The following is a 12472-nucleotide window of genomic DNA, read 5'->3' on the forward strand; positions in this document are numbered from 1 at the left end:
TACTATGTCAATATTTTTAATTTATGATAAATTTGTACGGTTAAAAGTGATTGACTATATAATTTTTTTTAAAAAAAACGTAATTTAATTTATTAGATTAAAATAAAAAAATTTAATTTATAAACCCCAATTTTCTTGCTTGCGTTTTGAGTGGAATTCTTTTCAATTTTCTACGTTCAAAAAGTCTGATAGTTTTTACCTGTTGTTGTAAGTCACTTTGTTCAAAAGAATGAGAGATGTACAAAGAATGAGATACTTATTAATCGAGAGATCCTATAATGTATTTATAGTGGGTATATACATTAAAGTGCACCAAACTCATCACGGTTAATAAATATAATCAAGTTTTGATAAATGATAATTTGTATAAAGAAACAGAGCGTGTACGGCATTAAGTGCATCAAATGGATGTAAAGGTTAAAAATAACAAAAGAGACAAGAAAAAAAAACTAAAAAAAGTCATGTAACATATATTCATTTATTCTAAAGACTAAGTCTACCTAAATTTACTCTATTTAATAACTCATATTTTACATCAAATTTCAACGATCCAACAATTAAATTTAAAATTTTTAATACATAGATCGAATTTGCAAACTTTAAAAAAATTAAAAATCATTTAATATTTCATTTAATTAATATATAAATTAATTTAAGCAAGTATGAGTAACCCACGAACCTGAACTAATCCAAATCAATCCAATAAGTTCAGATTAATTTTTTTCGATGTTCGGAACTCATTAGAATGACTTAGATCAATTCGAGTTCACAAGTTACCCATACCCGCTTACACATCTAATGTTTAACACCTAAATTTTCTAGTGTATTATTTTAAACAAAATCTGTTAAACTCCAACTTTAATTATCATAAATTATATTAACCTCCATCTTGGAAGAGGCCAATGTTATCTTATTGACTAACGCTGTCAATATAGGTGTCATCTTAGAAACCATTGTTAAAAAATCCTAAGTTTACATTTATAAACGATAGTTTTGAAAAGGACCTTCAGATAGAATAATCTAATTTCTATATATTCGGTATAAAGAAAACTTACATTATCCACCATTCAGAAATCATCATTGATCAAATATTTATGATAATTATCATAAAAATCAGCAAATTTGCCATCCATAATAGTTTATGATTACATAACCTTAACCAAATTAGATATGTATGGTTTACAACTGATATGGATCATGGATGAATGATCCTTACCACTGTTTGTCTGTTTCAATTAATTTCCACCATAGAAACTAACTCAATTCTATCAAAACCTACCCACTTATTTCAGCTGTATAAAACTTATGCTTTCTACCGTTAATTCACTCCATCTTTATCCTTATTAAGATAAATGGTGACAAGAAAACGACAACAAATCAAAAATTTAAATTTCTCATTAAAGGTGGATTAAAAATGGCTGAGATGACATCATAAAAATCAATTGAATCAATTTAATGACCAATGACTGTCTACTATGTTTAGTTAAATCGTTGTATGCATAGAAATGGAGAAATACTTCGAAGTTCAACACGTTTCTTAACTGCTCTTCTGAAAGGCTTTCGATTTTGCCACCTTAGACATTCTATCCCACCCGAATACCTAAACTCACTATCTTCATTCCTGGTTGCGAACATGTTGCAAGTGAGACTGGGTACGTCTCTCTTCTGTTTCTTTCTAGGGTTTGAATGCCTGGGAGATGGGGTTTTAGGCTCCTCAAATTTACCACTAGTTAATCTGCAAAGCATAACAGATACTAACTAAAAATACCAATAAATAAATAGATGAAATAACAGCCTCAGGCATAAATACTAGATTTCAGCCAGCATAAACCTAACAAATTTTATTAAGAAATGTTTCTAATTCCTATAATGATGCAACAGAACGTGCTTTTCTGCTGGTAATCTGGACCTCAACTAATTATCCTTTGAAATGGCTGGCTAAAAGCCTAAAAGGTAACATTTTGATAATCTCAAGCAAAACACACCCCTAAGCCAATATACAAAGCTACTCTCAAACTAATTAGAGATGCATATGATAAACTGACCTGTCATGGTTTGAAGGAATTCCTTCTGTACACGGGTTACATGCGGGACAAATGTAGATCTCTCTTGTGCATGGCAATTTCATGCAATCAAAGTGATACCACTCATTACAATGATAACATGCAATCATCCTTTGTGGATCAAAGGGCTTTCGACAAATGCAATAAAGCATGCATCGTGCCCTTAATATCTGTTGTGATAAAAAATCAATACTTCATTAGAATCATACCAAAATCATGATGCAAATAACAATCTCTTGATTTTAATAATACAGAAATGATAATCTCTTACCCTTAGTTCCTCGTTCACATCAACCGGCAAGTTTTCACCTTCCACTATAATTTCAAAAACTTTATCCAGGCTGAGTGCCCCAGAATCGGTTGCCACCTGTTCACAATATTTAAATATTAAAAGCCAGCATGAGCAAAGAAGGACATGGAGGAATTACCCAACAAAATCAGAACCTTTTTGGCTAGTTCTGCCCATTGCGAACCCAAGCAATTCACATTTGTAAGTTTCAACATATAATGATCTTCAGGTGATATGTCCATAGCCAGTCCCTGTCACACACTTAGACATTTCAGTAGGTTCATAGTTGTTTGCATCGGCAATAAATTTTACAAAAAGAGAGAAGTGAATAAGCACTTGAAATAAATAAGGAACAAATTTATCTTGATTTTGCAATGCACCCACAAAAACAAATAAACCTAGCCAACTGTACATACCTCCTTCAGATGCTTCTGAATTTGTTGGATAGTGGGCTTAGGTACACCATTTAACAATCTATTCACTTGAGTTTTCCAAAAGTTTTTTGCTAAAGCCATCTCAAGGTCACGAGTATCATTCTGATCATAGACAACAGCCACTTTGCTAGCCTAAATTCAATAAGCAAAATTAACTCAATTGTAACAACTGTACGTGAAATAATACAATAAATAGACATATATGAATCTATACATGCCTTGACAGCAGTGGCCAATTTTTCAGAGACAACACTAATATCTTCGTCAACATTAGCTGATGCAAATTTCACAATTTCTCTCAAGCAAGATTTGCATGAAAGGGCTTTCTCAACAAGTTGACTCAAAAGATCTCTTTCATCAATCCTGCACATAAAAGATACACAAAACAGATGAATTACAATTTTTAGCAATGTTCATAAATCTACAATGAAGACTGTTAAAGGTAAAGAAAACAAGAGACAGACGATGGAGTCCATCTGTCCAAACGCACAGCACACTTCAATTATAGACCAAAAAACATAAACACACTTAACATATTTACAGTAATTACATGATTTTGTTGAGGCTATAAACATAAACACACTTGTCATATTACAGTAATTACATGATTTTGTTAGGCTATATATATCATGAACCTAAACACTATTTACATCTTCGAACAAAGATGAAGTCCATGACCCTTATAGAACACTATCCACTGGACAATATAGAAAAAAAGAGAAAACCATGAAAGAAACTGCAGAAATGTATGTAATTTCATGAGTGGCAGTTTGAAGAGCTCACTCTAATATGATCCAAAATGAATGTTGTCATGCGAACTGTTTCTGCTCTTTTTTTTTTCTTCTCTTTTATGTTAAGATTTTATAGACAACACAAGACATGGTACATAAATGACATTAATGGATGATGACCAGCGCCAATGCTTGGAAAAATGATACAACACTTACAGGTATTTCTACTTCTGACTAAAAATGGAAATTAAACTAATGGTTTGCCAGTCTTAGCATGTTACATTTAAATTAAGGGTTCATGAGAGCAATAAATCTTATGGAAGAAAATTGAGGTCATTTATACATTCTGTACATAAAAATTTAATATGAACCAGATTACCATAAACAGAAATGTTCAGCATCAGACATGAGTTCAGTAAGAACTTTCAATTCAATTCGCTTCTTTCTAAACCTCTGCAAAAAGCAAAAAAAAAAAAAAAGGTAGGCAAATGAGTTTCTGAAAATGAGAGGCACAAGCACACACTAGTTGACTACTGCTAAAATGACATAATACCCTACCAGGAGGGCACCTCCATTCTGATAATGGAAATCACCCCTCAAAATTTCACAATAGGGGCACGTGTAGTTTCCAATTTGTACGTCTTTCTCTGTTAGTCCAACACACCGCAAATGATAGCTGTCCATAAGAAAGATATTGATACACAGAACAAATAAATCAATATAAATTCTTAATAACGAAATAAAAGAACAGAACCAACAATGAAATTGGTTTCAGACCAAATGGCAATTGTTTCCTTAATCAGAAAACTAAAATTGTAAAGAGTAGAATTCAATCTTATTATTCTTTACTGTTGAAATTCTGTGGTTTTGGGATGGAGCAAGAGAGACAAAAGAGAATGAAACATTAATTGATATTACATGTACTACAATGTAATGATGTGTTTGACATGTTGATAGAACCAATAGCATGAACCCCAATTTATACTAAAATCATAATCCTAGCTAATTAGGGAAACAAATCATGACAAGATAAGGAAATACCGTAACTAATTTTAAGAAATAAAGTGGAAACAGGAAAACAAATCCCAGATGATAATTTGAGATATTTTAAGATATAATACAATATTTTCATATATTCCAACATTTCTTCTTTCCAACAATATATGGGCTCCTCTAAAGACAGAAAAGATTGTTAAAGAAACTTTGGTACGAAGACATTGGAGAGATTGGGATCAAACCACAATTGGGACAAAAGTCAGGGCCAAACTGCATCACGGACTAAAACTTATACAAAGGTCGATGTCAAATCAACTAGGATATCGACATCCAGGACCAGGGTGATACTTTGGGATTGTTTGGCTGAATCTTTGGGACAACCATTGAATGAGGACCCCCTCCTGCATCTCCGGCCTCTCCAGCCAAAACAAATACATAAAAAAAACAAAAATAAAATAGATGATATAGAAATAAGAGAAAAGTAGAGTTAAAAGAGAGATGGAGAGGGCTGGAGAGGATCCAGATCAGACAACCATCAGGCCAAGGATGATTCCTTGGACTGCCCTGGGGCTAGAGCATGTGCCAAATGGTGTCTGGGACAAAAGATATGGCTGAGCCCCTTCCACCTTTCTCCCCCTCAAAACTAGCATCTCCCATGATAGACTAGAATACAAGCCAGGTACCAAAAGAAGCCAAACAATCATTGGACACATAAATAAGTGAATGGAGCGAACAAATCATGAGATTGATTAGAATCCTTTCTTTGTAGTTGAGCTTGATGCATTAATTGCAATTGCTGTCACTAATGCAAAATGAATCTCACCAAGATGCAAAATTTAAAGATACTTGTTGAGATCCCACATTAACTAGAAATATGGCTAATATACTCCTTGGGAGCATTTGATACATACTAAGGTGCAGTATCAAAGCCTATCCTAGATCCATTATTGGGTCATATGTATCTGTCTATGCTCTAGATGTTCATTACTAGGCGTGATCAAGTGTGTTGAGATTCCATGTCGATTAGAGATATGACTAATGTATCCCTCATAAAGCTTGGTCAGTGCTCATCTTATTGAATTAGGTCTTAAGCCAAAATTCTAAGAATACTCAAATAAGAAAAATCCATGCTTACTACAATGGCTTGTGGTTATTAGTCCTGTAAAGGGGAGGACAGGATGGCCAATAAGGAAGTTGGAAGAAGTGGTCAAGAAAGATCTCATGGAAAATAACATTGTTGAAACTTTGGTCTTAAAAATAGCCAAATGGTTGTGAGATTGATGGAGACCAACAAATGCTGAATTTGAGATACATTATGGGGTTCTTATCAGAGATCCATGTTGCCAACCACACAGTGGCATAAGGCTTTTTTGTTGTACTTCAAATTTTCTTGTGGATAGGGAAGAAATTCAATATCTTTGGAGGCCAAAGACATAGCAGGATACTCCAAATGAACACAAGTAGAATGGTATAGGTCATGTGACAAAATTTGGTGACCAAACGATAGTGAGAGGCTTTCATGGCAAACAAAAAGATGGGCCAAATTAGGTTGGATGACTCATGGTATGATTGCATATGAAAAAAAATGTCGACAGAGACGGCACACACAAAAGACAAAACAGTGGAAACCAGCAGAGAGAGGAAACTCAGCAATAGCAGTAACACTATTCTGTGTGGATGGAAGGTTTGATGGACCTAAAACCACTTGTGTTGGAGCCAGCAGGAACAGGCAATCCAGATCTGAGGGATTTCCAGCCAGAAACTCACTGAACAGCAGTAGATGGTGGATGAAGAACCATTTTAGACTGCTGAAAATAAAAAGTACTTGATTGCAACTGTAGAAGCATTGAAGAAAAGAAAAGGATGAACTTGGGCAGGTTAGACGACTACATGAATTAAAGAAAAAAGATCATTGGACACATATATATACTACTTTTAGAATTGTTCCCTGATTAACTTTAGATGTGGTCATATGTAGATAAAACCTATAGCGTTGTTAACCCATATATATACTAATCATAATCCTAGCTAATCAGGGAAGCAAGTCCTAGATTATAATCTAAAAGATATGATAAGATATTTTCATATATTCTAACATTTACAAAGTGACTGGAATAATAGAAGCAACCACTTACATGAAGATTATAAGCTATTGCCTGATTTATTTTTCAGAGCTATGGAACTGCTATTTTTAGAAACAAGGCAAAGATTACTTTACCAGTCCATACAAGTGGAACAAGTAAGAAATTCCTGATCTTCAGAATCAACAAAGCAGCAGATACATAGGTGTTGTTCCTTCAGATCTTGCAATTTTTCATGTATAAACAACGATCTATCCAGAGTCTGTTTTATCTGAAAATGTCAAGCTAGGACCTGAGTATATGTAATATGCAAATGGGTTATACGAAGGAAAATAATTTAAAATCAAAACCTTCTCCAGTGCATGAAGTGGCGACTTTCCATTTTGGACTAGTGTTCCTAGTTTATCCATGCATCTTTTCTTCCAGTTTTCCACCTTCTCAACTTCAGATAAAACCAAATCCAGTTCGGGGCAACTGAAGGCAATGGTATCTCCATGTACCTGAATGTAAGCAAATAATATCAGGGTTATGCAAGTGATCAGTGATATGTCAAATGTCAAGTCCTAATATGATAAAACAAACCAATAAAGCAAATAATTGTGAAAGCTTTCACTTTTTCAATAACGATAATCACAACTAAGTCACTGACGAATGAATAAGCTTGATATTCCTTCGATCTCAAGAATATAAACAAAATTAAAACAATTGAAAGAAAATGCTTAAACAGAGAGGTTCTGTAAAATACAAGGGACAAGTTATTAATGAAATCAAAACAAACTTGAAGGCTTTAAAAGTAAACTACAGTGAGAGAAAATGAAGAAAGTAAACCACCTCACTAACAATTTGAAGAAAATACAAGAAAAAGCCTTACCACATTGACTAGTAATGTTTTTTCAAATGGCACAGCAACAAAGTCATACAGAAAAAGAATCATAGCTGTGTAAGGCAGCCTAAGTCAATCAGTTGATCAATAGTCACATACATAAAGGTCACCTACTATACATCCAGAAAATTTACCTTGAGCTGCAATATTGAAGACCAAGATCGATCTCTAGAACTTAGACCAAAAAATTGATGCACTTGCTCTTTCCACAACCTAAACAGAAATAAAATACAAATAACTAAGCACATAAAAAATTTAAACACAAATAATTGGAATGGCAAGTCTTCATTCACTCAGTCAACAGTGTCCTACATGATTAAGCAATACATTAGATGATGCAGGAAGGGAGATAGATGCAGTTCAGAAAGCAATATTACAAGGCATAGAATCAATTTGAAAATGGCAAATAAAATCATAGAAAAAAAATTCAAAAGTGTAAAACCTAAATATCTATAAATTTAATTGAAATGTTAATGAAAAAGGAAGACCTTACAAGTTACAATAATAGAAGAGACCAACATAAAAAGAACAGCAAAAGAAGGGTAAATCGCCATTCAAAAGACTAAACAAATCAAACCAACAAAAAAATATAATCTTAATTCAACAACCAACAAATAAGACATACTTATGTTTTCCAATGGCATCTTCAAGTTGACAATTTACTGCTGTAAAGGTCATATTAATAGTCTGCAGAAAGAAGTTGTAAATGTAAGCTGAATGTGCCAAAAAAATTGAAGCATATCTTCAAGTGAGCTATAATAAACTGATTTATTTTAATAATATAACTTCTCCCGAGTATTCAATGCTTCGCACAGGTACACATGCTAGTTAGGTGAAAAAGGAGTAAACAAAAAGTCTCTGATAATATTAACTCTGACATATGATTGATAAGTTGACATGTTGTTAGCTTGTTATAATGCAAAACCACTAGCACCCATTGAAATTTGGGAAAAAAAATATGATAAAGGGCCCGGTAGACAAATAAATTTAAATAAGAGAAATCTAATTATCAAGGAGCAGCACATAGAGGCCTAACAAATCAAAGGATCTCAACAAGAATCAAGCCAAGGAAAAATCAGAGTTGATAACCAGAAATACACCTCCATTTTCCTCGCAGTTCTTTTCCATCAAAAACTTAATCTAAGAAAATCCCAAGTCCCAACACCTGATTTGATTGTAAGCTTTATCCAAAACCAACTTAAAAACTAAAACCACACATTCTCCTTTTGAAATATTTCAAATCCTCATTCACTATACTATTTCTTTTTTCTACTAAAAAAGGGTAAATACATATGAAGGATACTCGCTTAGTTTTACTGTTGCATTCTAACCCTTTTCATTTTTTTTTTTATAATTTTAAAATTTGCACAAAACAAGCATTTACCCACTTTATTTAATATATCAAACAAAACAAGAAGGATAATCAATTGTTAAAATAAAAAAAATAAAACAAAGAAAATAATATAACCTAGTACCTGATAATCGGTAATAATATCTTGTACGTCAGTCAATTTGCATCTTCTAGAATTGCGAGGTCCAGAAACTGCCTCTAATGCTTTTCTAAGCCATTCAAATCCATCAATCAATACTTTCAACAGAGCACCAGAAAGAGATGAATGAGAAAGACCTTCTGCAACCTCCAAAACGTCCTACATTATAAGCAAGCATCCTTCATCAGTAAGTGCCAAGAAGAACCATTATTTATTTTTTTTCGATTAAAAAAAAAAGAATTTCAATAAAACGCAGAGGAAAAAGTTACAAGGATAACCACTGGAAAAATACAGAAATTAAATAGAGCAAAGATGCTCAATTCCTGAACATATCCTTAGTGAAATCCATCAAAAAGGTCATGTGTAATTTATTAAGAAAAGTCTTTAAGGTGAAAAAAATTATTAAGCAATGAACCATGTAAAGAAAAATTGAGATCGTAGCAACACAGCACAGTTATTCATTTGTAATTGAATGGCAACAAGAAAATAATGATATGATATGAGCATAAAACCAGGTATACTATAAGACATCCAGATTAATGAGGCTATATAACCAGTGACAAGAGATCGAGTTAATACCATACTCTTAAAATTTTGCCAAAATGAACCAATTAGGAGGACACTTAAAATTGTGTAGTGGCAAGGGTATATTTGGAAGAAGAATGTATATGATAAAGGCAGCAGTCAAACACTGAAAGGATGGGTGGAGTAACGAGGCATACGCTTATGTCAAATGAAGTCAAGAAAAGACATTTGAGAAAATGCATCACTCCAACAGAAAATGCAAGTAGATAGAAATAGTAACCTCTAAAGAAGGAGAGCAATTGCAGAAGGACAGGGCCCTTTTGCACCATTGCAGTGTAGAACAACATGCTTGGAGTTTTGAAATCTCATTGAAGTCAAAACCAAGTGATACACCAGATGTTATGGCATATTGGATTCGTGCAATCAAATCATCCACTTTACATATTAAACCATTGTTTATTTCATTTAGAAAGTCATCCAGTTCAAATAAGCACCAAGCATCATCTAATAGAGAACATGCTTTATACTCCCACATTCTGCAGTCCTTCAAAATTAATGCAAGTGACCCTCTTTCTTCCAAAGATACTTTAAGATGCTTTGATTGAGAAACCAACATCTAAAAGTAGAAAATCAAATTGTCATATTCATAGCAATCATGTTTTCAACAAATGTAAAACCACAAAACAAAAAGAACAAAACATGAACCTGCAAGTCCTCAACTTTCCGCACACAATTTGAAGCACACAGAGAAGAGACTAAATATGGCTTTGAATTCCGTAACCAGGAATTAGCTTCTGATAATGCATCTTTGACATCATTAAGTGAAGGAAGAATAACAAATATATTTTCAGAAGCTCTGTAAAAGAAGCCAAAAGCAGAAGTTATCATCAGCCAAAATAACCTTGCTGAAGTTATAAACATAAAATAAATATCTCAAGCATTGTTGAACCTGATCATGTCCTCAAAGTCCGAAATAGAAGCTTCATGTGAAAGCATCTCTCTAGCCCTTTCCTCCCAAGGCATCGCAACAGCAAGCACATGAGATAAATTGACAAATTGTTTCTCTCCCTCAATTTGAAGCCTGAAGAACCAATAACAAAAGCAAATGGTTGAAATAAATAAAAACCCAATGATGGGCCAGTTCAGATGAGGAAAGGAGTTAAAAATTACATAGTGGCCTCCTTCAACAGTTGCTGAATGAAATCCAAAGGCATCTTCAAATCATGTGCCTGTACCAATTTCACATATAAATTTTAATTGTTACAAGAATTGTCCGAGCATGTAATATGACAAAGTTGATTAGCCCCTGCATACTAAACCTTATTTTTTAATATTTAAGCAAGGCCGAGAGAGATGAAAGAACAGCTTTAGTATGAAAAAAAATAATGACTTACCTTCACAGCCCTTTCCCGACAATTAGCCTTCTTCAGCTCAATCTCAACTAATGGTAACTCATCAACTGAAAAATATAAATCAAACCTTGGGGCAGTGTAAATTAACAAGAAAATAAACAAATGCATGGTTTTTGGAGGAAAAAATTCTTAACTCTCGTAAAGATGAGATATTTGTCAATACCTTGAATTTTCAAAGATAAACCTTGTTCAAAAATGCTCCTCAATTCATCAACTGCATTATGTTGATCTTCCAGTGTGTGAACTCTCCCTAAAACATCATTAAAGTGGGAAACCCATGAAACAGCATCTGAATGATATTGCCTTAAAAGCTTCAGCTCTGCTACATCAACTGCAAAAGTGCCCCATTCCTTAAGCAGCAAACCAACATTCTGCAAGGTTCCTTAGTTAATCAAGTTATTCTTTTTAACCATCAAAGAAAATTAAAAGAGGTGAAAAAGATTCGCAAACCTTGAGATTCATAGGACCTTCTAACATATCATGACATTGAGCACTACAAGATTCAGCTTGACTTAATAGATTCTGAAGCAAATCTATCTCCGGGAGTTGAACTTGAAGATCCACAAACTATTGAAAGCATGAATTTCATATTATAACCTCTGTAACTCATGTAATGCACAATGTCTGTGTTCTGTCTGTGTATGATGTATATTACATAAATGCAAAACACATGAAATAATTTAACAATACATAACTTGTCTGTGTAATTAAATTTATCAGTCACTTCATTGTTACATTATAGAAAAACAAATGCCAGTTAATATATTAATTTAATACATAAGTAATAACAATTATATTCCTCTATTATTAATAATTGCCCTGTCACTGTCACACATGAAATTTTAAGCCTTTGCTTTTAGCATTATAAACAAACAGGGAAATTTATGTTCACAGGAACTGGGCTTGAGATACTAACAAAGCCAGATCAGTTTCCAGAGTTCTTATTACCTCTGCTTTTAACTTGTAAAGAACATCAATGTGTAGTGCAGCAGGCTGACTTGCTGAGATGCACTTTCTGACGCTATCCAGCCATGCCTGATGGGTCACAAAGAAATCATGTTAGCAACATGAAAAATAAAACAGTGCACAAAACAAGTTTAGACCCTGGAATACAGCACAACTGCTCAAAAGCACATAAATTGGGGCAGTTAAGAACATGAGCCAAACTCTAGATTGTACCCAGTAATAAACTCTTACAAAATAGCAATTACCAAGGACAAAATTCAGGTGAACTCTTTCCACATCAATTATTAGCTCCATATATTTTGAAAATAAAAAGACTACTTCAATGCGTTCATTACATGGTATTTTTTAGGGTTTAATCACATTATAGAGATTAGAAGGTAATGTTGATATTATTGCTGTCCTTTTGTTTTTACAATTTGCATGACCTGCTGTTTATGGAGGAGATTTCTGGCCCTCCTACACATAATTCTATTTTCTCTAAATAATTATTTTTTTAGATAAAAAAAATAAGACTTCAATATATTTTTAGTTCCTAAAATTTAGGATAAGTTTGTTTTTGGTCCCTCAATTTTAAAATTAATCTTTATAGTCCTTATAATTAA

General features: G+C 33.2%; 1 protein-coding gene across 1 annotated transcript in view; it reads right to left on the reverse strand.

Annotated features, from left to right (window-relative positions):
- Positions 1-1375: 1375 nt before the first annotated feature.
- Positions 1376-12472, reverse strand: part of LOC109801296 (transcription factor jumonji (jmjC) domain-containing protein) — a 34352-nt gene continuing 23255 nt past the window's right edge. The window contains exons 13-33 of the mRNA XM_083066851.1: positions 11853-11939; positions 11355-11471; positions 11068-11275; positions 10887-10951; positions 10663-10721; positions 10442-10573; positions 10198-10348; positions 9773-10108; positions 8953-9126; positions 8103-8164; positions 7612-7690; positions 6945-7094; positions 6732-6865; positions 4076-4193; positions 3897-3970; positions 3005-3149; positions 2769-2918; positions 2508-2603; positions 2335-2430; positions 2046-2233; positions 1376-1735 (exon numbers count right to left, since the gene is read on the reverse strand). Coding sequence (XP_082922977.1) covers positions 1480-1735; positions 2046-2233; positions 2335-2430; positions 2508-2603; positions 2769-2918; positions 3005-3149; positions 3897-3970; positions 4076-4193; positions 6732-6865; positions 6945-7094; positions 7612-7690; positions 8103-8164; positions 8953-9126; positions 9773-10108; positions 10198-10348; positions 10442-10573; positions 10663-10721; positions 10887-10951; positions 11068-11275; positions 11355-11471; positions 11853-11939 — 2877 coding nt within the window. The 3' untranslated portion in view covers positions 1376-1479. The remainder of the gene's footprint in view (positions 1736-2045; positions 2234-2334; positions 2431-2507; positions 2604-2768; positions 2919-3004; positions 3150-3896; positions 3971-4075; positions 4194-6731; positions 6866-6944; positions 7095-7611; positions 7691-8102; positions 8165-8952; positions 9127-9772; positions 10109-10197; positions 10349-10441; positions 10574-10662; positions 10722-10886; positions 10952-11067; positions 11276-11354; positions 11472-11852; positions 11940-12472) is intronic.

Source organism: Cajanus cajan, chromosome 11 (genome assembly GCF_000230855.2).
Source record: "Cajanus cajan strain Asha chromosome 11, NIPB_CcT2T_4, whole genome shotgun sequence".
Taxonomy (NCBI): domain Eukaryota; kingdom Viridiplantae; phylum Streptophyta; class Magnoliopsida; order Fabales; family Fabaceae; genus Cajanus; species Cajanus cajan.